The sequence below is a fragment of the Cervus elaphus genome, chromosome 7, assembly GCF_910594005.1.
Source record: "Cervus elaphus chromosome 7, mCerEla1.1, whole genome shotgun sequence".
Lineage (NCBI taxonomy): Eukaryota > Metazoa > Chordata > Mammalia > Artiodactyla > Cervidae > Cervus > Cervus elaphus.
In genome coordinates this window covers 27,330,684-27,357,043 of record NC_057821.1, presented here as the reverse complement: position 1 = coordinate 27,357,043, position 26,360 = coordinate 27,330,684, and the positions used below count along the sequence as shown (strand labels likewise).

At 38.0% G+C, this 26,360-nt stretch overlaps 1 protein-coding gene across 4 annotated transcripts; it reads left to right on the top strand.

Moving 5' to 3' along the window:
* The first annotated feature begins 6,057 nt into the window (after positions 1 to 6,057).
* Positions 6,058 to 20,952, top strand: LOC122697772 (butyrophilin subfamily 1 member A1-like). 4 transcript variants are annotated; one of them, XM_043908769.1, is made up of 11 exons: positions 6,058 to 6,194; positions 8,009 to 8,111; positions 10,655 to 10,675; positions 12,096 to 12,116; positions 17,117 to 17,134; positions 17,737 to 17,757; positions 18,006 to 18,026; positions 19,094 to 19,120; positions 19,593 to 19,619; positions 20,158 to 20,184; positions 20,361 to 20,952. In XM_043908769.1, exons 1-11 carry the CDS (start codon positions 6,159 to 6,161, stop codon positions 20,882 to 20,884), a joined length of 846 nt encoding a protein of 281 aa, XP_043764704.1. In that variant the 5' UTR covers positions 6,058 to 6,158; the 3' UTR covers positions 20,885 to 20,952. The 4 variants fall into 4 exon arrangements, with proteins under 4 accessions (XP_043764704.1, XP_043764703.1, XP_043764705.1 ...); XM_043908768.1 differs by having other exon boundaries at positions 17,114 to 17,134; XM_043908770.1 differs by lacking the exon at positions 17,737 to 17,757 and having other exon boundaries at positions 17,114 to 17,134.
* The last annotated feature ends 5,408 nt before the right edge of the window (positions 20,953 to 26,360 follow it).

Below are 26,360 nucleotides of genomic sequence, written 5' to 3'. Positions count from 1 at the left end.
TAGCAGAAGGAAAGAAATAATAAAAATTAGGGCAGAAATAAATGCAAAAGAAACAAAGGAGACCATAGCCAAAATCAACAAAGCTAAAAGCTGGTTCTTTGAGAAGATAAATAAAATAGACAAACCATTAGCAAGACTCATCAAGAAAAAAAAAAAAAAGGGAGAAGGATCAAATCAACAAAATTAGAAATGAAAATGGAGAAGTTATAACAGACAACAGAGAAATACAAAGGATCATAAGAGACTACTATCAGCAACTATATGCCAATAAAATTGACAGCTTGGAAGAAATTGACAAATTTTTAGAAAAGTATAACTTTCCAAAAGTGGACAAGGAAAAAATAGAAAATCTTAACAGACCCATCACAAGCACAGAAATCGAAACTGTAATCAGAAATCTTCCAACAAACAAAAGTCCAAGACCAGGTGGCTTCACAACTGAATTCTACCAAAAATTTAGAGAAGAGCTAACACCTATCCTACTCAAACTCTTCCATAAAATTGCAGAGGAAGGTAAACTGCCAACTCATTCTATGAGGCCACCATCACTCTAATACCAAAATCAGACAAAGATGCCACAAAAAAGAAAAACTACAGGCCAATATCACTGATGAATATAGATGCAAAAATCCTTAACAAAATTCTAGCAAACATAATCCAACAGCATATTAAAAAGATCATACATCATGGCCAAGTGGGCTTTATCCCAGGGATGCAAGGATTCTTCAATATTCACAAATCAATCAATGTGATACACCACATTAACAAATTGAAAGATAAAAACCATATGATTATCTCAATAGATGCAGAGAAAGCCTTTGACAAAATTCAGCATCTATTTATGATAAAAACCCTCCAGAAAGCAGGCATAGAAGGAACATACCTCAACATAATAAAAGCCACATATGATAAACCCACAGCAAACATTATCCTCAATGGTGAAAAATTGAAAGCATTTCCCCTAAAGTCAGGAACAAGTCAAGGGTGCCCACTCTCACCACATTCAACATAGTTTTGGAAGTTTTGGCCACAGCAATCAGAGAAAAAAGAGAAATAAAAGGAATCCAGGTTGGAAAAGAAGAAGTAAAACTCTCACTGTTTGCAGATGACGTGATCCTCTCCATAGAAAACCCTCAAGACCCTACCAGAAAATTACTAGAGCTAATCAATGAATATAGTAAAGTTGCAGGATATAAAATTAACACACAGCAATCCCTTGCATTCCTATACGCTAACAATGAGAAAACAGAAAGAGAAATTAAGGAAACAATTCCATCACCATTGCACCAAAAAGAATAAAATACTTAGGAATATATCTACCTAAAGAAACAAAAGACCTATATTTAGAAAACTATAAAAAAAACTGATGAAAAAATCAAACAGGACACAAAAAGATGGAGAAATATAACATTTGTGGATTGGAAGAGTCAATATTGTGAAAATGAGTATACTACACAAAGCAGTCCATAGATTCAACGCAATCCCTGTCAAGCTACCAATGGTATTTTCCACAGAACTAGAACAAATAATTTCACAATTTGTATGGAAATAGCCAAAGCAATCTTGAGAAAAAAGAATGGAACTGGAGGAATCAACCTGCTTGACTTGGCTGTACTACAAAGCAACAGTCATCAAGACAGTATGGTACTGGTACAAAGACAGAAATATAGATCAATGGAACAAAATAGAAAGCCCAGAGATAAATCCACGCACCTATGGAGACCTATCTTTTACAAAGGAGGCAAGAATATACAATGGAGTAAAGACGATCTCTTTAACAAGTGGTGCTGGGAAAACTAGTCAACCATTTGTAAAAGAATGAAACTAGAATGCTTTCTAACACCATACACAAAAAATAAACTCAAAATGGATTAAAGATCTAAATGTAAGACCAGAAACTATAAAACTCCTAGAGGAAAACATACGCAAAATACTCTGATGTAAATCATAGCAGGATCCTCTATGATCCACCTCCCAGAGTAATGGAAATAAAAACAAAAATAAACAAATGGGACCTAATTAACCTTAAAAGCTTTTGCACAATGAAGGAAACTATGAGCAAGGTGAAAAGACAGCCTTCAGAATGGGAGAAAATAATAGCAAATGAAGAAACAGACAAAGGATTAATTTCAAAAATATACAAGCAACTCATGCAGCTCAAGTCCAGAAAAATAAGCGACCCAATAAAAAATGGGCCAAAGAACTAAACAGACATTTTTCCAAAGATGACATACAGATGGCTAACAAACACATGAAAAGGTGCTCAACATCACTCATTATCAGAGAAATGCAAATCAAAACCACAATGAGGTACCATTTCATGTTCGTCAGAATGGCTGCTATCCAAAAGTCTACAAACAATAAATGCTGGAGAGGGTGTGGAGAAAAAGGAACCCTCTTACACTGTTGGTGGGAATGCAAACTAGTACAGCCACTATGGAGAACAGTGTGGAGATTCCTTAAAAAACTGGAAATAGAACTACCATATGACCCAGCAATCCTGCTGCTGGGCATCACACTGAGGAAACCAGAATTGAAAGAGACGTGTTTACCCCAGTGTTCATTGCAGCACTGTTTACAATAGCCAAGACATGGAAGCAACCTAGATGTTCACTGGCAGATGAATGGATAAGAAAGCTGTGGTACATATACGCAATGAAATATTACTCAGCTATTAAAAAGAATGCCTCTGAGTCAGTTCTAATGAGGTGGATGAAACTGGAGCCTATTATACAGAGTGAAGTAAGTCAGAAAGAAAAACACCAATACAGTATATTAACGCATATATATGGAATTTAGAAAGATGGTAATGATGACCCTGTATGCAAGACCACAAAAGAGACACAGATGTAAAGAACAGACTTTTGGATTCTTTGGGAGAAGGCAAGGGTGGGATGATTTGAGAGAATAGCATTGAAACATGTATATTATCATATGTGAAATAGATTGCCAGTGCAGGTTCGATGCATGAGACAGGGTGCTCAGGGCAGGTGCCCTGGGATGACTGTGAGGGAAGGAATGGGGAGGGAGGTGGAGAGGGGGGTTCAGGATGGGGAACACATATACACCCATGGCTGATTCATGTGAATGTATGGCAGAAACCACCACAATATTGTAAAATAATTAGCTTGCAAAAAAAATAAATTAATTAAAAAGAAAAAAAAAGTAAAATCTTGGAAGTGATAAACCAATCTTGGAATGATGTGAGAGGGGACTGCTCAAAGGTATGAATAACAGGAATTGGGGATTATTAGGTCCATTTCTTTTTTTTATTATTTATTTATTTTATTTATTTGTCTGTCCTAGGTTTTAGTTGTGTCATACAGGATCTTTAATGTTTGTTGAAGAATGCAGGATCTTTTAATTGTGGCATATAAACTGCTAGTTGGGGCATGTGGGATCTAGTTACCTGACCAAGGATTGAACCTGGTCTCTCTGCACTGGGAGCATGGAGCCTTAGCCACTAGACCTCCAGGGAAGTCCATTAGGTCCATTATAGATGTGGTCTACTGAAATTATTGGTGGCTCAGATGGTAAAGAATCTGCCTGAAATGCAGGAGACCTGAGTTTGATTCCTAGGTTGGGAAGATCCCCTAGAGGTTGTAATGGCAACCCACTCCAGTATTCTTGCCTGAAGAATGCCATGAACAGAGGAGCCTGGCAACTATGTTCATAGGGTCACAAAGAGTCAGACACGACTGAGTGACTAACACTTTTCACTTAAATTATCGATGAACTTCCCTCGTGGTTCAGACAGTAGTGTTTGCGTACAATGCTGGAGATCTGGGTTCAATCCCTGGGTCAGGAAGATTTCCTGGAGAAGGAAATGGCAACCCCCTCCAGTATTCTTGCCTGGAAAATCCCATGGATGGAGGAGCCTGGTGGGCTACAGTCCATGGGGTCGCAAAGAGTCGGACCCGACTGAGTGGATTAACTTCACATGTATATTATTTTCCCATGCTTATATGATTTAAGTTTAACCTTGAAGTCTTTACAGAACTAAGTTCAGTTCAGTCGCTCAGTAGTGTCTGACTCTTTGCAACCCCATGAATCGCAGCACGCCAGGCCTCCCTGTCCATCACCAACTCCCAGAGTTCACCCAAACTCATGTGCATCAAGTCGGTGATGCCTTCCAGCCATCTCATCCTCTGTCGTCCCTTTCTCCTCCTGCCCTCAATCCCTCCCAGCATCAGGGTCTTTTCCAATGAGTCAACTCTTCGCATGAGGTGGCCAAAGTATTGGAGTTTCAGCTTCAGCACCAGTCTTTCCAATGAACACCCAGGACTGATCTCCTTTAGGATGGACCGGTTGGATCTCCTTGCAGTCCAAAGGACTCTCAAGAGTCTTCTCCAGCGCCACAGTTTAAAAGTATCAAATCTTCGGTGCTCAGCTTTCTTCACAGTCCAACTCTCACATCCATAGATGACCACTGGAAAAACCATAGCCTTGACTATACGAACCTTTGTTGGCAAAGTAATATCTCTGCTTTTTAATATGTTATCTAGATTGGTCATAACGTTCCTTCCAAGGAGTAAGCGTCTTTTAGTTTCCTGGCTGCAATCAGACATCTGCCATGATTTTGGAGCCCCCCAAAATAAAGTCTGACACTGTTTCCACTGTTTCCCCATCTATTTCCCATGAAGTGACAGGACTATATGCCATGATCTTAGTTTTCTGAATGTTGAGTTTTCAGCCAACTTTTTCACTGTCCTCTTTCACTTTCATCAAGAGTCTTTTTAGTTCCTCTTCACTCTCTGCCATAAGAGTGGTGTCATCTGCATATCTGAGGTTATTGATATTTCTCCCAGCAACGTTGATTCTAGCTTGTGTTTCCTCCAGCCCAGTGTTTCTCATGATGTACACTGCATGTAAGTTAAATAAGCAGGGTGACAGTATACAGCCTTGACGTACTCCTTTTCCTATTTGGAACCAGTCTGTTGTTCCATGTCCAGTTCTAACTGTGGCTTCCTGACTTGCATATAGGTTTCTCAAGAGGCAGGTCAGGTGGTCTGGTATTCCCATCTCTTTCAGAAATTTCCACAGTTTATTGTGATCCACACAGTCAGAGGCTTTGGCATAGTCAATAAAGCAGAAATAGATGTTTTTCTGGAACTCTCTTGTTTTTTCGATGATCCAGAAGATGTTGGCAATTTGATCTCTGGTTCCTCTGCCTTTTCTAAAACCAGCTTGAACATCTGGAAGTTCATGGTTCACGTATTCCTGGAGCCTGGCTTGGAGAATTTTGGGCATTACTTTACTAGCGTGTGAGATGAGTGCAATTGTGCAGTAGTTTGAGCATTCTTTGGCATTGCCTTTCTTTCAGATTGGCATGAAAACTGACCTTTTCCAATCCTGTGGCCACTGCTGAGTTTTGTGAATTTGCTGGAATCTGAGTGCAGCACTTTCACAGCATCATCTTTCAGGATTTGAAATAGCTCAACTGGAATTCCATCACCTCCACTAGCTTTGTTCATAGTGATGCTTTCTAAGGCCCACTTGACTTCACATTCCAGGATGTCTGGCTCTAGGTGAGTGATCACACCATCGTGATTTTCTCGGTTTTGAAGATCTTTTTTGTACAGTTCTTCTGTGTATTCTTGCCACCTCTTCTTAATATCTTCTGCTTCTGTTTGGTCCATACCATTTCTGTCCTTTATCAAGCCCATCTTTGCATGAAATATTCCCTTGGTATCTCTAATTTTCTTGAAGAGATCTCTAGTCTTTCCCATTGTGTTGTTTTCCCTTATTTCTTTGCATTGATAGCTGAGGAAAGCTTTCTTACAGAATTAATTCTACAGAATTACAGTGTTGTAACTGGGCATAGTTTACCACACATCTAAGTTATGTTTCCTCAGCTCAGGACTTGTAATCAACATTGCATTATATATGTCAACAGAACATTCTCCTTGCACATGAAGATTTTATTTTTTAAAGACTGTGGAGACCTTGAGCTAAATCTACTTTCTTTTTCAGAATTTCAGAATACAAAATGTGTCCTTCTGAGAATCACACCCAGTACAAAGGTCTTGAACTGCTAGAATCCCAACCAGTATAGGTTCAGCTCTACTCCACTCTCTCATTTGAGTTTTACTGCTGACAGGTAGAAAACCAGAATAAGGCAACTCTGGAGTCAAGATTTATTCTCAAATGAGTCTTTAATGACTTGGAAACAAATTAGATTCTTCATGAAAAATGTGAGTAAAAAATTGGTTATAGTTTAGAATATACTGAATCAGAGAGAAGGGCAAAAAATTATGGCATGGAAAACAGAGATATATAAGGACTTTGACCACATGAGTAAATGGGACATTTATTAGCTGAAAGGTGGCATGATTTTCTTTTTAACTGTATAAAGGTTTAGGCCATTCTCAGAAACATTTTCTCTTTAGAAATTAATACTATGTATGGTAAGCCTATGGGTCTATTTCCAACCACAGGGAAGAACTACTTGTAATGACCAGGAAAAGAAGAAAGGAATATTAAACTGTGCTTATTTTCTTTATTGTCTAAGACCTGAAGTAGTTTTAACTTTGTTAATAATTTAGTACTTCTCATCTATTAGATTTAGAACTTCTGAGCTTCTGAAGTTGAAAAGTATAGAAAATCTGCAGGCAATGCAATTGCCTGAGCTGTAAATGACTTGTATTTTTCTCTTTTTGCGCCCAGTGATAATGGAGTTTTCATAGTTTTCTGTATCTCTTGTGTAGTTTATTTGTCTGGTTTTGTTTTTTTAAACTTTGGTAGCTCAGGAGCTATATTTAATTAACTCATAAATTAACAGTAATAGATGACTGATCTCCAAAATTAATTATAAAGAAAAGTTTCAACAAGTTAGAATCTGTTTGAATAAGATACACTGGGACTGATTGTCACCAAGTCCAAGCTCATATTGCCTGCTGCATGTCAGGACAATAAATTAAGAGAGGAAATGTTGGGGCAAGGAATAGCAACTTTTGTTAGGAGAGTCAGAAGACTGAGAAGATGCTGTACTAGTCCCAAAGAACCATCTTGCTCAAGTTACAATTCAGGCTTCTTTTGATTTCTCCCCACAATCAGCTTGCTATTATTTACTTTTCAAAGTTTTCAACTAGACTATTTTGGCATTTTGTCCAGATATTTTGGTTGTAACCAGTGGGAGACATAGGTGTAGTGATCTTACTCCATCTTTGTCAGCTTTGGAAGTCTATATGTTGCTATGGAATAGCTTAAAAAGTATATCCCTTTGATCTTATATTCCTGAACTCCCTTTTTCTCCTTCTTTTGGGACTCCCATGATGTGTATGTTGGTCTCCTAGATTAATAAAGTCCACATTTTTTTCTCTCTTGGATTACTTTAAAAGTCTTTCAGTTCTCTCTTGTTTCCATGAAGAATAGTATAATGCATGCTCAGAATAAGTTGTGTTGATTTAGCTTTGTGAATTAGTAGCGGAGATGGATGAAACAGTGAAATTTAGAGGTATTCGTTCAAGCATTGGCAAAAGTTTCAAGTTAGCAGGGAAGGAAGTGGGCTTAAGAGAGAGCTCATGGATTAGGGGAGTATGGGGGTGCCACTAGCTTTGAGATCTCTGTACAAGTTATCACAAACAAGGTTGGGAGAGTAAAGGAGAATATGATATGGTAATATAGTTCACATAATATTCTAATTGTGACTATACATGTATATAGAATTTTTTTTTTTTTAGCCAGGCCACATGGCATGTGGAATCTTAGTTCCCCAATAGCACATAGTTCAAAAAATCTCAAGAGAAATTAAGAAATATTTTGAATTTATTTAAAAATGAAAATGCAACTTATTAAAACTTGAGGGTTCAGTGAAAGCAGTGTTTAAAGAGGAAACTTTATAGCCTTGAATGCTTGTATTAGAAAAGAAGAAAGATCTAAAATCAACCATCTAAACTTCTATATTAATAAGCTAAAAAAGAAGAGCAAGTTAAATGTAAGCAGAGCATTAAAATAATGGTGATACAATGTAGATCTAGATGAATGTACTTGTGGACTTTCCTTTCAGATAACTGCAAGGATGCAAGTTCTAAGTAAAGTTAAGCTTTACATTTTGGGACCCACACTGGCTTTCCTGATCTACAAAATCTGGAGAAAGGACAAAAAGATAAGTAAGAAATTATGGGAAAATGCAATTCATGCTGTGGCTCTAAGAGTTAAAAATGGTGCAGGGAATAGATTTTTTTGTAAGTGCTTTGAGACCTCAAGTTTTAAGGAAAAATGTGGTGACCTTCAAAGTAATAATAGTAATAAGTGTTGTTTATATACCATGATTATTTGAATACAGTTTCATATCCAGTCTTTCTGTAAAAATTTATGACGTTATTTTGAATAACAGTATTTAAATTAGATAGCCACATCCTCTTTCCCTCTTTCTCATCTCTTTTTCTTTCTTATTTTTACATGCATTTCTTCATCACTCAAACTTTTTTCCAGTAATAAGAAACATGAATCTGACATCCAACCAGAAAATCCTCTCCCATCTTCTGTATTTGAACTCAGCTCTTAAGTTCTCATTTATAATGGCACTATGACTTTATTCTTGACCTTGTCCCATTATGCAGTCACTTTCTTTAGTTCTGTCAGGTAGTAAGAATGTGATAAGAAGGGAAATTCTGTGAAGAAAAAAAATCATATCCTGAGAACTATCTAGATACAATCTCATTCAACCTCCATGCCTATGATATTAATAACTATTACACTATACTATTCTGTACTGTACTACTAATATGTACTACACTGTACTTTTTTCTCCTGATTTTTAGGGTCAAGTAAAAGAAATGTATCTGAGGCCTTTCTGTGAGTAGTTAATATTGTCAGAGAATGCACTTTGTTAGAAAGGATAACTTTAACAATAGAAAAAATCATTATCCAAACAGACTGTGCCCATTTTGCACATTCTAAAAGGAAGTTACATTTACTTGGTAGAATTATTCACAGAGATGGTTGGTGGGGTGGATCCTATATAGCACAACTGATATGTGAAATTTGCTGCCTGTTATAGGTTTAGATTTGCAGGGTGTACACTCCCGAGTCATTTTGGGGTTCTTTGTCATTGTTTATTTTGGTTACATAAAAGGTTTATGTATAATGCAAAGTATTCAACCAAACTGAACCATGTGAAGTTAAAAAGCAAAAATCTTCCCCAATTTCCCAACTCCTAATTACTGTCTTTAGAAGAGAATAATTCCTGCTAATGGATTATTGTGTAATCTTCAGGCATTTTCTGTGCTTATAAAGAATACTCATTTGTGCTTATAAAGAATATGATTACATATGCATTTTTTTATCCTTATGAAATTGATAATTTTATGCCCAATGATTGGTACTTTTCTTTATTAATTCAGTACTGTAATGTGGATATTCCACTAGATTAGTGCATGTATTACAGAGTTCTTGCACCACATAATACATGCAGTATGAGTTCATTCTAATAATGATGGAGGGGCTTCCTTGGTAGCTCAGCTGGTAAAGAATCTATCTTCAATGCAGGAGACCCTGGTTCGATTCCTGGGTTGGGAAGATACCCTGGAGGAGGGCATGGAAACCCATAATAATGATGGCTGTGACTGGAAAATGTTGCAGAAACAATCATTAGAAGATGTAGAGCTTTGGTTGAAGCTTCTTTATAGTGTACCCTAACCTATCTCTTATTTGTATGCTGAGTTATTTTCTCTCAGAGAGGAGGAGGCAGCTGGTTGGTGGGAAATAGAACCTCTCTCAGACAGGCCATTCTTCTCTCCTGGATTCAGAAGATAACACAACAGTGTGTAGTAGTTATCATAGTTTCATTCATGCATGAGTTAAAACAAACTCAAATACAAAAAGGTTGAGAATTGATCAGTGGCAAGAATGTTGTGAAAAGAGGTATCCAGAAACCTGACAGTGTATTACCTATACCAACAGTTTCAGTATTTCCTTATGCAGTATTTGTGGCAACTTTTTAATACACTGTCGCTACAACAGTGATAACTGATAATATATGTAACAGTAGCCAGTGACCATATTAAAGCTAACAAACAGAACAATGGGAGTTTAAATGGGAGCTTAAATATTGTCCAAGGGGTCAAGAATACTTCTACAAATTAATAAATATTAATATTTATATTAATATATAATATTCCATAAAAATTTGTCAAATAAATTAACTCCAGTTCCCCTTTTTCTCATTTACTATAGCATATCTCTGGAGAAGGCAATGGCACCCCATTCCAGTACTCTTGCCTGGAAAATCCCATGGATGGAGGAGCCTGGTAGGCTGCAATCCATGGGGTCGCAAGAGTCGGACACGACTGAGTGACTTCACTTTCACTTCTCACTTTCATGCATTGGAGAAGGAAATGGCAGCCCACTCCAGTGTTCTTGCCTGGAGAATCCCAGGGACGGGGCAGCCTGGTGGGCTGCCATCTATGGGGTCGCACAGAATCGGACACGACTGAAGCGACTTAGCAGCAGCAGCAGCAGCAGCAGCAGCATAGCATATCTCTGGACAATACTTACCTCTCTGCTGATTTGTGTGTGTGTGTGTGTGTGTGTGTGTGTGTGTATCTAAAACTGTCTAGGCTTAACTTTAAATATGAGTTTTTCAGTAAATTTGAACTCTCTTTGTAGTTCTTTCATAGGATGCTTATGTTTATCTTTTTTTTTTTTTCAGAAGAACTTCAGGAAAAACTTGGTAAATTTTGTGATATCCTGTTACTCTTGATCCTCTTTAAAATGACTGGTTCAACATTTAACATTGCCTGACTTTTAGCCTATATGCCTTTTGGTGGCATATCTTTCTCTTGCATGTCTGCTAGTTCCACCCAAGTATTTTCTTGTTAGGCTTCTCTCATTTTAATTCTGTCCATTTCTATTTCCCTACCTTCTCTACTTTTCCATTTCTTCATTTTTCACCTTGTATCATGACTTCCTTTTAAAGACTGGCTTCTTCTGCCTTGCAGGGACTTGCAATGATTTCTTTAGAAAGTTGGTGAAGGGGAAGGGGATGGTGGGATGAATGGGAGATTAGAATTGACATACATATGTGCTGAATAGCTTCAGTTGTGTCTGACTCTGTGATCCCATGGACTATAGCCCGCCAGGCTCCTCTGTCCATGAAATTCTCCAGGCAAGAATACAGAAGTGAGTTGCCATGCCCTCCTCCAGGTGATCTTCCAGCCCCAGGGATTGAACCCATGTCTCTTATGCTTCCTGCATTGACAGGCAGGTTCTTTACCACTTGTGCCACCTTGAGAGTGAAGTGAAGTGAAGTGAAAGTTGCTCAGTCGTGTCTGACTCTTTGCGACCCCTTGGACTATGCAGTCCATGGAATTCTCTAGGCCAGAATACTGGAGTGGGTAGTCTTTCCCTTCTCCAGGGAAGCTCCTGACATACATAAGCTACCATTAATAAAGTAGGTAGCTAGTGGGGACCTGCTATAAAGCAAGGAAGCTAAGTTTGGTGTTCTGTGGTGACCTATATAAGTGGGAAGGAGGTCCATAACTACTTCACTGCATTGTACAGCAGAAACATGCAGGGGACGTAAGAGACGTGGGTTCGACCCCTGGGTTGGGAGGATCCCCTGGAGGAGGGCATGGCATGGAGAATCCCATGGACAGAGGAGCCTGGTGGACTACAGTCCATAGGGTCATAAAGAGTTGGACACTACTGAAGTGATTTAGCCCAACAGCATGTATGACCACTGTTCCACATACAATTTGCACAGATGGGTGCCTGCACTATATACTTCCTCATCACTTTTTAAGTACCTGTCTTGTGCATGTGTGTACATTTGCCTTTTAAGGTGCAAAAGGATGGCCCAATGAAAGAGGACAGATGGATATTGTGCATTCCAGAGGAATTCCCACCATACCTCTTCTTATGATTTCATTTCCTAATTTAGTTTCTTTTGCACTAGGGGTGGAGGGATGTAAAAAACTATGTTGTTTCTGATTGATGAAATGTCCTTTGGAACCTTGTGGTTTCAGTTTTCCCAAATATGGTCAAGTTGTGCCACAGAGTAAACTAGAAAAGGGGTCTGAATTTTGTTCTTCCTTCCTGACATTATGCTTTTGTTTGGAATGAATTGTTTATTTCTTCTTTTTATTTTTCAGAGAAGAGTGGACAGGAAAAAGGTAAATACCGATAATGTCTTGCATTGTGTACCTTGTTATTCTCTCATCTATTTCTTGTATCCTTGAAACGCTTAACCTTGAAACTCTTGGTGGTCACCTGCCTTAACTCAAACAGAGATATGTCTTTACATGTTTTATGTCAGTAACCCTCCCAACTCAGGTTACCTATCTTCATTTGCTATTCATTTATGCCATTTTTGCCTTTTTCATATTTCTAGTCATTGCAATCAAGGAGACAGAACCTTTCTGTGAATAGAATGTTACCACTAAGATGTGTGTCACATTTGGGTATTTTTAAAATTTTGTCAGTTGACTCCAGGATAGACTTCCTTGACTTAGATCTCTCTTTATTTCCACATAACACCTCTGCTCTATTCCTATTGTGTTATTTAATTTATAAGAGTGAATTTTTCTTCAAAAGAATGTATATGAGATTATATTATTTTGCCTTTTTTAAAGTGAGGAAAGATATGTTCTAAAAGGCATCTAAATTTAGGAGTTTAGGCTTGGAAGATAGAGATGAGTAGTAATAGATATTTTAGTCTAGTGAACACAGGAGACATGGGAAAAAGAACACATAGTGGATATAACACCACCAGAGAGATTTCTTTCAAGAGTGTAGGACAAGGAAAAGTGTGCATAGTACCTGACACCTCGAAATTGTAAGGACTCCCAAATACTGTCTTTTAACAGAATGTCAATTCTGATCTCTTAAAATTTGTATGAAAGTTTCATAAGTAAAGCCTAGAGTCATATTATAGTCATATTATAGAAAAGAGATAAAATTATTGCCTTAAAAACAATCAGAATTAAAAAAAAAAAAAAGAAAAAAAAACACAATCATTTAACTCTTTGGTCATATAATCACAGCATTTGTTTTCCTCCATTGACTCATTGCTGAAAATTATATTTATCTAAATACATGAGTCAGTCATCTACACAATGTTTTTCCATTTATTTTTGTTTGCTGAGAAATTTTCCACTGCCATGTAAGTAAATTGATATGGAAAGAATTTGGTTAGAACCATGTCACTCAATTCTTTGACTTTCTGAAGTAAATGATAAAATGAGGGAGTAAGGGCTTTCAAACTTAAATTTGAAAGTCCTTCAGTTGAAAACTTAATTAAATATTATTGCCATCTTGTTAAGTGTAAAGAATTAGAAACCATCAACCTTGCAAAAACGTACCAAGTCATTCGCTTCCTCAATGGTTATGATATCTTTTAAAAAGATTTTTTTGGGATTTATATATATCTTCACCTTAGTTAGTCAAATAATATTTCCACTTAAAGACATGTTGCTTAATTTGGCATAATCAGAAACTTTTGTAACACTAAAAATCAATTTTAATACACCACTACTGCAATCACATTTGCCATAAAATTATTTTATTAAATATATATGTTGGTCTAAATTTGAATTACTTGTATCCTTAAAACTCTCCATAAATGAATATGAAAGTGAAAGTGATATTGAAATTCACTCAGTCGTGTCCGACTCTGCAACCCCATGAACTATACAGTCCATGGAATTCTCCAGGCCAGAATAGTGGAGTGGGTAGCCTTTCCCTTCTCCAGGGGACCTTCCCAACCCAGGGATAGAACCCAGGTCTCCCACACTGCAGGCAGATTCTTTACCAAAATGAAATATGTATTATATGAAATCCTGTTTTTTTTTTCTTTTCACATATTTACCATACTTTATTCAGTCAATTGAGAGATTCATTTCCAGTTTTCGAAGTGCTTCCTTGCTATTTTTTTTTTTTTTTTTTTTAGTTTTTGGTTTGTTTTTATGTTTTTCTGATTTTCAGCTTCCTACCAACATTCTGTACATGGATGATGTTCAAATTATTTTCTATTTTGTGTTGTTGTTCTTTGACATCTATGGAATATATTCTTTTTTTCCAACTTACTTTTCATAGTTACTTCACTATGAACTGGGTAACATTTTCTCTGACTTTTTATTTGTATTTTTGTCTAACTTTTAAAATGGATGTATATGCTAAAAACATTTTTCCTTTGTTTCCTTCCTTTGATATGTTCTTGGGCTTCTGTCTTCCACATAATCACCATAATTTCATTATAAGGTTGGTGAAATGAAGGGGATTAGCCTAAGAAGGGGCTTCCCTGGTAGCTCAGCTGGTAAAGAATCCACCTGCAATGCTGGAGATCCTAGTTTGATTCCAGGGTCGGGAAGTTCCACTGGAGAAGGGATAGGCTACCCACTCCAGTATTCTTGGGCTTCCCTCGTGGCTCAGATGGTAAAGAATCCATTTGCATTGTGGGAGACCTGAGTTCGATCCCTGGGTTGGGAAGATCCCCCAGAGGAGGACATTCCAACCCACTCCAGTATTCTTGCCTGGAGAATCCCCATGGACCGAGGAGCCTGGTGGGCTACAGTCTATGGGGTCCCAAAGAGTCGGACACGACTGAGTGACCTAGCACAGCACGGGCTAAGAAGAATGTGGTTTTCTTTATTTAATAGGCAACTTTCTTTAACTTGGGTTCTCCAGAGTGTCCTCTGAGATGGAGTGCCCATTGTTTTAGAAATCTTATTGTTTCAGTTTTTAATGGAAAGATTTAGACTCCAAACCTGGTGATTGATAAAATTTTTTCCTTTCAATTTTCTCACTTTGTCTATTACTAATGTCAGGTGTAAACTTAAGACTTGCTAGTCCACTTCTCTTGATTGTACCCTCAAGTGACCCAATGTGTATAAATATTTTTGCCTGATTTTCAGTTTCCAACTGTAGTTATAAATCCTGCCTCATTTTCATTTTCTTTCATTTTTGATTATTAATTCACCAGGTTGCTTTTCCTTTTGAATCTTTATACATACTTGTTTCACTCAGCATATCTCACTGATAATATATCACTGAAGTCTAAAGTTGTGTTCTGAGATGATTCTGCACTTCTTTTTACAAGCTTAGTACAAGAATTATTTAAAATTTTATGTTCCTATATATCACACAGTTTGTGCTCTTCAAATTATAGTGATGTTTTCAATGGAATGGGTTGTAGAGATCTACCTCTTTAATTATGGAATGGACATGACTTGAAAATGTTTCAGAAATAATCACTAGGTGATGTATAGCTTTAGTTGCATCTTCTTTATAGTGTTTAGAAAAACCTGTCTCATGTGTGTGTGTTTAGATGTTTTCTCTCGAAGAGGAGGAGCAACAATAAAAGCATGGTTGTTGAGAAACAGAATTTCTCTCAGAGAACCCATTTCTTTCTCATGGATTCAGCACCCATGTGATTTGGTAAGGATAAGTTTCGTTTATGCATGAGTTAAAACATAAACTCAAATACAAGAAGATTTTGAATGAATGGTGGCAATCAGTTCAGGTCAGTTCAGTTGCTCAGTCATGTCCGACTCTTTGCAACCCCATGAATCACAGCACCCCAAGCCTCCTGGTCCATCACCAGCTCCTAGAGTTTACTCAAACCCATGTCCATCGAGTCGGTGATGCCATCCAGCCATCTCATCCTCTGTCATCCCCTTCTCCTCCAGCCCCCAATCCCTCCCAGCATCAGGGTCTTTTCAAATGAGTCAACTCTTCACATGAGGTGGCCAAAGTATTGGAGTTTCAGCTTCATCATCAGTCCTTCCAAGGAACACCCAGGACTGATCTCCTTTAGGATGGATTGGTTGGATCTCCTTGCAGTCCATGGGATTCTCAAGAGTCTTCTCCAACACCACAGTTCAAAAGCATCAATTTTTCAGCGCTCAGCTTTCTTCACAGTCCAACTCTCACATCCATACATGACCACTGGAAAAACCATAGCCTTGACCAGACGGACCTTTGTTGGCAAAGTAGTCTCTGCTTTTTTATTTTTCTTTTGACATGAATCCGCCATGGAGTTACATGTATTCCCTCCCCATCCCAATCCCCCCTCCCACCTCCCTCTCCACCAGATTCCTCTGGGTCTTCCCTCTGCACCAGGCCCGAGCGCTTGTCTCATGCATCCAACCTGGGCTGGTGATCTGTTTCACTATAGATAATATACATGCTGTTCTCTCGAAACATCCCACCCTTGCCTTCTCCCACAGATGTATAGTCTCTGCTTTTTAACATGCTATCTAGGTTGGTCATAACTTTCCTTCCAAGGAGCAAGCATCTTTTAATTTCATGGCTGCAGTCACCATCTGCAGTAATGGTGTGTAAATAGGCACCCGGAAACCTGACAGTGTTATGACCTATACCAACGTGTGTTCATGCTAAGTTGCTTCAGTTGTGTCTGACTCTGTGCAGCCCTATGGACTGTAGCCTGCCAGGCTCCTCTGTTCATGGCATTCTCTAGGCAAGAATACTGGAGTTGCCATGCCCTCCTCTGGGGAGCCTCTTGACCCTGGGATTGAACCCACCTCTCTTATGTCTCCTGGACTGGTGGGTGGGTTGTTTACCACTAGTGCCACCTCAGAAGCCCATGACCTATACCAATAGTGTTTCAGTATTCCCTTATGCAGTGTTTGTGCCAACTTTACACACAATAGCTACTGCAGTGATGAGAATTTACTGATATATGTAAAAGCAGCCAATGCCCATACTAAAGCTAACAAACAGGATATGGGTACTAAGTTGCTCAGTTGTGTCCAACTCTTTGTGACCTTATGGACTGTAACCCGCCAAGCTGCTCTGTCTATGGGATTCTCCAGGCAAGAATACTGGAGTGGGTTGCCATGCACTCTGCCAGGATATCAAACAGGACAATTGGAACCTATATATTGTCAAAGGAATAAAGCATATTTTTACAAATTAGCTACCAGAACTAATTTATCTAACAATTCTATCAATTAATTAACTTAATTTCCTTCTTTTCCCACTTACTGTAGAATATCTCTGGACAACACTGACCTCTGTGTTAATTTGTGTATGTTCATCTGAAACTGGATGGGGTTAATTTTAAGTATGAAAATTTCAGTAAATTTTATTTCTCTTTGTAGTTCTTTCTCATGACATTAAATTTTTTTTTCTGCTTTTTTTTTTTTTTTAGAAGAACTGCAGAAAGAACTAGGTAAAATTTATGATATCCCATTACTCTTGATCCCCTTTAAAATGACTTGTTCAACATTTAACACTGCCTTGCTTTTTGTCTGTGTGCCTTGTACTGGCAGGCCTTTCTCCTGTGTGTCTATTAGTTCCACTCTGATATTTTGGTGTTGGGATTCTTCCATTTTGATTCTGTTCATTTTTGTTTCCCTAGTCAGAAAAATTTTCAAAATTAAAAAAAATCTGTGCAGTACACTACTACCAAGATAATATGTCTTATAAGATTATTTTAAGTATATATTTTGATCTAAACTTTGAATTACCTATATTCTTTTAACTATGCATAAAATAAATATGTACAGGATAAAATCCTAGTTATTTTCTGTCCATATCTTCTCCATATGTCTTTTATTCATTCAAATGTGAAATTCATTCATTTTTTTCACTTTTTAAGTTAGAAATGTGATTTCTTGCCATTTTTCCATTTTCACTTAGTTTTGTTCATTTTCTCCCCCTGAGAACATTCATCACCTCAGTTTTCTATGAACTGGAAATTTTCAGCTCATTTTCATGTTCTGTGTTGTCTTTCTTGATATTTACTTCAGTTTTTTCCATTTTACTTCTTAGGCATCCTTCAGAATGAAACTGGTAACCTTTTTTTCTGATTTTTTTTTCCTTGATGTAATGCCTAGAAACATGATTTGTGTGTTTCCCTTCCTTCCCCTAATATATTCTTAGGCTTCTATCTTCAGATGATTACCATAATTTCATCATAAGGTCCCCTGAGAACTTTCATTGCCTCAATTTTCTATGACATGGAAATTTTCAGCTCATTTTCATGTTCTGTGTTGTTTTTCCTTGATATTTACTTGAGTTTTCTCCATTTTACTTTTCAGGCATACTTCAGAGTGAAATTGGTAACTTTTTCTGATTTTTTTTTTTCATGGTGTAATTCCTAAAAACATGATTTGAGTGTTTCCCTTTCTTCTGATATAGTCTTAGGCTTCTATTTCAGATGATTACAATAATTTCATCATAAGGTTACTGACATGAATGGGATTAGGCTTAGAAGAATGTGGTTTTTCCATTAAATAGAAGGTTTTCTTTAACTTGGGGTCTTCAACTTGTCCTTTGAGATGGAGTGCCCATTGTTTTATTTGCGATATTGTACCAGTTCTTAGGGGAAGTGTTCAGACTCTAAGCCTGGTTAAATGAGATGAGTTCCTCCTGATGGACTCTGACATATTTTCTTCTTTACTGATATCGCAGGTAATCATGAGACTTGCTTGAGCACTTCTCTTTGTCATATTCTCAATGACCAAGATGTATAAATTTTTTTTTGATTTTGCCTTGTTATTTTTGTTCCCAGTCATAGCTATTACTCTTTTTTTGTATTTAATTAATTCAATTATTCAACAAATTGCTCATCCTTCAGGGTCTTTTGTATTGCAATTTTGACTCAAGTAAAATCATTGAGCCTATATCTTTAAAGTCTAAAACTATTTTATGAGGTAAGAAAGTGAAAAGTGTTAGTCACTCAGTCATGTCTGACTCTTTGCAACCCCATAAACTGTAGCCCACCAAGCTCCTATGTCCATGGGATTTACCTGGCAGGACTACTTGAGTGGGTAGCCATTCCCTTCTCCAGAGGATCTTCCTGACCCAGGGATCAAATTGGATCTCCTCCAACACAGGCAGATTCTTTACTGCTTGAGCCACCAGGGAATATATCTACATTATTTAGTATCTTATTATAATAATTATTTATATCCTCATATTCTGCATATGATGTTGTATTCTTCATAATCTACTAAATGTTTCATATGGAATGAACTTTAGAGATTTCTGTCATTATTTTTGAAATGAGCATTTCTTGATCAATATGCAGATACAAACATTGGCAGGCATGTGGCTTTAATTGCATTTTCCTTATGATGTTAAAAAATCCTGTCTCATATATGTGTGTTTGTGAATTCTCTCTCAGATAGGAGGAAGTCTCAATTCAAGCATGGTGAGTAAAGCTTATCTCTCAGAAAGCTCCATTCTTGTGTCTATCTTGGGTCCTGCTTCTAATGCAGTAGGATAGTATGAGAGAATAAAATCAGAATGTCTGTAGTTGGTGAAGAAGCATTTCTAGAATTATCTTCTTCTAAATTTCTGTAATTGTCTTTGAGAAGTAAACCAGTAATTTAGCATGCTTTTCCTCTTTTCCTCCTTCCTTCCTTCTTGTCTTTAATCTTCCTCTTACACTTGTCCACCTTCCCTCCCATCTTTTGTTGCTTCTGTGTTTCTACTCTTCCTACACCCGACCACCTTTTTTATCATGTTTGGAAAAATAGACTATGAAGATAACACAGGATGGAAATAAGTCCAAGGGATTCAAAAGAAAAAATTAGATAAAGGCAAGGGAAAATGGAAAAGATAGTAAGAGAAAGCAGGGTAGGAAAAAAAAGTAAAGGGTTTCCTACTTTGTTCTTTGGCAGCCTGGAGGAATGCACCATTATATCCTGGTAAGTTACATGGACTCTGCTGAAGAAAAATGTATTATGAAAGATTTTTAAATGAACATATACTGTGTAAAACAATATATTGAAGATCAAATAAACTCCAAAGCATATATAATATGAACTCTATGGATTATTCAGTATTTTAATAGATAGTAATGTGTTTGAGACATGAAATTTTAGCAGATTTTTTGTTTTTAATTACATCTTATATTGTGTTTTGAGGATATGTAAAGTGATTTTCATCAGCTAAAATCTGAGGAAACAATGTGAAAAATAAGTTATTTGATTAGACAGATTGTATCCCTCTCAAACATCCTAAATAGACTTTGGGTATTTGTCCCGAAGAAATATCAACTGAGAGGACATAAGAATGGGTCAGTTCTGAAGTAAGACATGATTTAGTAGATTTTAGAGAAGTATTTTCTTTGGTTGCTATTATTCTTGAATTAATCCTAGGGAGTTTATACTCCATAGTATTTTGGACAGATAGGCAGCTGTGTTTTTCAGATGGTAGGTTCTCATGTTCACTTGTTCCTTGTAGATTGGAGGAAAGAAGAATTCAAAACTGGTGAGTATGCAATAATCCATGAGGGACCTTGCTCTTTGTGGGACAGTCTGGAGGAATGTTGGGTGGAGTGAGCTGAATCTACCCAGGGTCAGAGGAGTCCTCACAGAGTGAGAACCCTCTGGCCCAGACCTACTGAGACTCTTCCCAGAAGCATGATGGTCTACTTGTCTTTGCAGCAAATGTGACCCTGGATGCAGAAACAGCTCATCCTGCCCTCCTCCTGTCTGAAGAAGGGAGACGAGTTTCCTGGCAAGAAACGTGTCAAGATCTTCCCAGCTCCCCACAGAGATTCGACTCCATTCCTTGTGTGCTGGGTGACAAGAGATTCAGCTCAGAGAGATATTTCTGGAAAGTAGAGGTTGAGAATGCCCGTTCCTGGGACCTGGGAGTTTGTAGGGATAATGTAACAAGGACGGGGAGGGTCACAGTATCCCCACAGAATGGTTTCTGGGCCATTAGGTTCTATGAGGGGGAGTATTGGGCCCTCACCTCCCCAGAAACCCATCTTACTCTAAGAGAAAAACCCTTTATTGTGGGGGTATTTCTGGATTATGAGGCTGGAGATGTATCTTTCTATAATATGACAGATGGATCCCACATCTTCACCTTTCCCCAGAACACATTCTATGGTGTCCTAAGGCCACGTTTCAGACTTTGGTCCTCTGAGTCAGGCTCCCTAACCATCTGTCCAAGTGAATGAGAATGTGCTGATGTTGTAATTCATATGTCTACCCACCATGAGAAATGATTACTTTGATCCCCAATAAAATTCACAATTATCTCCCAAAGAGATACAAATAGATATTTTTCTTATTCCTTACTGGTTCATTCTCAAGATGAAACTCTGGAACTTATGATTGCCCATTGAATCAGATGGCATCACCAATTCAATGGACATGAACTTGGGAAAACTGCAGGTGATGGTGAGGGACTGGGAAGCCTGGCATGCTTCAGTCTATGAGGTTGTGAAGAGTCGGACTTGACTTGGTGACTGAAAAACAGCATATCAATTCTCCCCTCTTCTTAATTATATATGTGTGTGTGCCTGCTCAGTCATGTCTAGCTGTTTACCCTGATACAAAAACCAGACAAAAATACCAGGAAAAAGAAAATTATGGGCCAATATCACTAACGAACATAGATGTAAAACTTATCAACAAAATACTAGCAATTTGAACCCAACAATACATTAAAAGGATCATTCACCATGCATCCTGTGAATGCAAACATTTTTCAGTATTTGCAAATCAATTAGTGTGATTCACTACATCAACAAACAGAAGAACAGAAACTATATGGTCATTTCAACAGATGCAGAAAAAGATTTTGACAAAATTCAGCACCCATTCATGATAAAATATCTTCAGAAAAAAGGCACTGAGGGAATATACCCCAACATAATAAAGGTCATATATGACAAATCTACCGCTGACATACTCAATGGTGAAAAGGATGTCCACTCTCACCACTTTTATTCAACATAGTTTTGGAAGTCCTAGTTATGGCAATCAGAGAAGAAAAAATAAATAAAAGGAATCCAAGTTTGAAAAGAAATTAAACTGTCACCATTTGCAGATGACATGATACTTTACATAGAAAATCGTAAAGGTGCTACCAGAAAACTACTAGAACTCGTCAATGAATTTGGTAAAGTTGCAGCATACAAAGTTAATACACTGAAATCTGTTGCATTTCTATACACTGTAAACAAAAGATCAGAAGGAGAAATCCAAGAATCAATCCTATTTACCATTGCATCAAAAAGAACAATATACCTAGGAATAAACTTACCGAAGTAGAGAAAAGACCGGTATGTTTTAGTGCTTCCCTTAAGTTTGCAATTATTTGGGTTAAAAACAACAATGACAACAACATCAACAATAAGAACAGAAGTTTTCAGTCTTTCTGTTACAAATGAACATCATCTGATGCTATTGTCACTACTTAAATTTTGCCTGCCACTGTCTTATCATTTTTTTCAGTAGGGGACAGGTTATATTTCTTGTAAGAAATGAATGAATGAATGTTAATTTATTCACTTACCATATTATTCACCTTTATGCTAAGCATTGGACATGGAACAAAAGACTGGTTCCAAATAGAAAAAGTAGTACATCAAGGCTGTATACTCTCACCCTGCTTATTTAACTTACATGCAGAATACAGCATGAGAAATGCCAGGCTGGAGGAAGCACAAGCTGGAATCAAGATTGCCAGGAGAAGTATCAATAACCTCAGATATGCAGATGACACTACCTTTATGGTAGAAAGTGAAGAAGAACTAAAGAACCTCTTGATGAAAATGAAAGAGGAGAGTGAAAAAGTTGGCTTAAAGCTCAACATTCAGAAAACTAAGATCACGGCATCTGGTTCCATCACTTCATGGGAAATAGATGGGGAAACAGTGGAAACAGTGGTAGACTTTATTTTTTTGGGCTTCAAAATCACTGCAGATGGTGACTGCAGCCATGAAACTAAAAGACGCTTACTCCTTGAAAGGAAAGTTATGACCAATATAGACAGCATATTAAAAAGCAGAGACATTACTTTGCCAACAAAGGTCCATTTAGTCAAAGCTCTGGTTTTTCCAGTAGTCATGTATGGATGTGAGAGTTGGACTATAACAAAAGCTGAGTGCCATGGAATTGATGCTTTTGAACTGTGGTGTTGGAGAAGACTCTTGAGAGTCCTTTGAACTACAAGGAGATCCAGTCCATCCAAAAGGAAATCAGTCCTGAATGTTCATTGGAAGAACTGATGCTGAAGTTGAAACTCCAATACTTTGGCCACTTGATGTGAAGAGCTGACTCATTTGAAATGACCCTGATGCTGTGAAAGATTGAAGGCAGGAGGAGAAGGGGACAACAGAGTATGAGATGGTTGGATGGCATCACTGACTCAATGGACATTGCCGGGAGCCAACACACGAGACCCTACCCCTAAAAAGGCCATAGGGGAGAAAACCTGACGGGCAAGGCGAATCAGGTTTTCAGGGGTTTTCGAAAAGACCAGCTCACTAGATCCCACCCATGACAAGGTCATGAGGAGAAAGCCTGACAGGCAAGGCAGATCAGGTTTTCAAGGATTTCGAAAAGCTGCCCCCGGCTCTCACCTTAAAGATGATATCTGTCTTTCTGATGCTTGCCTCAATGGACTACTCCCTAATTTCTCTGACACAGGCAGGAAGGCCTTCCCTGATCTCTTCCCAAATAAGAATCAATTTAAAACTTTAATCAGTAAGTTTCCCAGGTGGTGGTATATTATGAGATTATTCAGGGTGAAAGTGTTTTAATTTAAACTCCTTTGCTGGCAGTTTGTTAGCCAAATGCATTTATCCGCTTGGTACTAATATGCATGATTGCTTATAATATCCTAATCATAAAATAGCATAAAGAACCTGATTATATAAAAGCCCTAATAGATATACAGCCCTTTTAAGGGGTAAAGGAGTCCTATTAGAAAACACAAGAAAATTATTCTATAGGTGGTTATCGGGTTGTGATTTGCTTGCTGTGTTTTGCTTGCTGTATTTCTGCCTTTAATGTGCTAAGGTTGTGTTATAAAAACCATTGTTAATATAGTTAAAGATCTAGAGAAATAAGAACTTAGCCCTAGTGTGGTAACAATGAGATGGTTGTTAATTGTCAGCCAGGAGTGCTAGGCAAAAGCTGCCTCACCAAAGTCGCAGAGTCAGTATGGGGTAAACTTCTTAGATAAACGCAACTGACAACTTTTGCAGAAAGATTAATTTTTGTATTAACAAGAATATAATTCTACTCTGTACTATTTCCCTATGACCCTGTTACCTTTCAGTTAAGGTCACCATAAAAACGGAAAATAGGTTTGCAATCACCTGACCTGCATAAAATGTTAATAGCCCCAAGGCCAGAAGATCATGTGCTAAGAATTACTATAGAATTAGAAAGCAAAAAAATCCTGCTTTTCCTAAAAATCAAAATGATGTAGTACTAAACCTGTGTAATCATGAATAAGCATCTTGTACCTTGAAAATGTTCTGTGAAAGGGTATAAAACCGGTTGTCAAAAAGTAAAACACAGACTTGGCCCTCTCAAGGCTAGTCTCACGTGTCTTCTCTCTCTCTCGCCAACACCGTTCATCCTGAGGGTACCCCCTGGATCCTGCCGAGGCTGGACCCCTGCAGGACATGTTTGAGTAAACGCCGGAGTTGGTGATGGACAGGGAGGCCTGGTGTGCTGCAGTCCATGGGATCGCAAAGAGTAGGACATGACTGAGCGACTGAACTGAACTGAACTGAGCACTAAGCATTCAACTGGGGCTTCCCTGGGGGCTCAGACAGTAAAGAATCTGCCTGCAATGCTGGAGACCCAGGTCGATCCCTGGGTCAGGAAGATCCCCTGGAGGAGGAAATGGCAACCCATTCCAGTATTCTTGCTTGGAGAATTCCATGAACAGAGGAGCCTGGCAGGCTACAGTCCATGGGGTCTCAAAGAGTCAGACATGACTGAGCACTAACACTTACTTCTAAGCATTCAATATGTTATGTAAACATCAGATAAAGGCAGCCTTGTTAAATATGAGAAAGATTGTAGAAATATATTAAGTAGAAATGGTTACTGAGCAAAATATCTATATCATATAATCAGTAGCCTTTGGCATTTAATCAATAGGGATTAAATATTTTTATTTTTGAAGTGTAATTGATTATGTGCAGGAAAACTTTCTCTTGGCTGTTTGTAATGATTAAAGATAATATGGATTTTTTTTTAAAGAGTAAGAAAAATATGAAGTGTTAGAGACATATCCTCTGGTTATTTTGAGTTATATAACCCTTCAGTAATATTGATTAGGGTGCAAGAGGCTTTAAGAGGAGACCAAAGAATAAATATGGGATATAATTACCTCAAGTTCAGACATAGGTTGGTGTCATTTTCCAAAAACTATGTCACAAATGCTAGGAGGGGGACAAAATGGAATTTATGAAATTTCTCTATTTTCTTCCCCTTCATTGCTTCATAGTCATGCATTGCTTCTTCTAGACTTAATGTTTCTTGAGGTTGTGAAGGGAGATAGTGAGCCTCTTAAAGAACCCCATTATCTGAACTCTTAGCGCTTGTGCCACAATAAGCAGTGAGGTGGTATTTGTAATAAACCAGACTCTTAAGTCATCTGGGAAATAGTAATCAGGCTGATACAATGGCACTACACACAAAAGTGAATGTGTGGGTCCATTGATGTTCAAACAATGGGACTTATGCCATGGTGAAATGGAGGATGACTCTACGTTCCCTCTCCACCATATCTTCTGCCTGCATTTTGTCTGTGGAAAAAACTTTAGCCAAAGAATAAGTTTAATCAGAGAAATGAGAACATGCAGAAACAAAGGAAAACAATCAAAGGAGACCAAATAATAAAGTATAGTCAAACACCTTTATTTCATTTTCATGGGCCATAGATGGTATTCTGAGCTGTATCCTGTGAGCTGTTCTATAGATACTGAAACTGGAATAAGTTAATTCCATGATGAATAGATTGTAGTTCTGACATTGTTTAGTTGCTAAGTCGTGTCAAGACTCTTTGCGACCCCATGGACTGTAGCCTGCCAGGCTCCTCTCTCCACAGGATTTCCCAACAAGAATACTGGAGTGGGTTGCCATTTCCTTCTCCAGGGGATCTTCCCAACCCAGGTATCAAACTGGAATCTTCTGCGTTGCAGGCGGATTCTTTACTACCACCTGGGTAGCCCTGACATAAGTGGCTACATTACTGAGAATTGGCTTCAAAGAAATGGGAACAAACCAACTGTGAAACTGAAGATTAACTATACCTAAAACAAGATGACATTGGTCAGGCCACTGATGACCAATTTCAAGATGACTGTCAAAGCTGACTGTACTGTTCTGGCATGTAACCCCCTTCTTCTGTCTATAAAAGCTCTTTCCCCATGATTGTTGGGAGGTGAGGGGGAGTTTCAGCCTTTGGACAGACATCCACCCTCCCTGCTCTGGTGGTTGGCATCTAAAATAAAGCAAACTTTATTTTCCACCAACCTGGCTTCCTTAATGGCTTCTGAGTAGTGAGTAGCTGGACCTGTGTTTAGTAACAATGGGACCCGTGATGCCAGTCCCGGAAATCACTGCATATGTTTTGGTGTTCAGTATGAACACATAGTTGTTCTGTCATTAGTAGAGACTTCA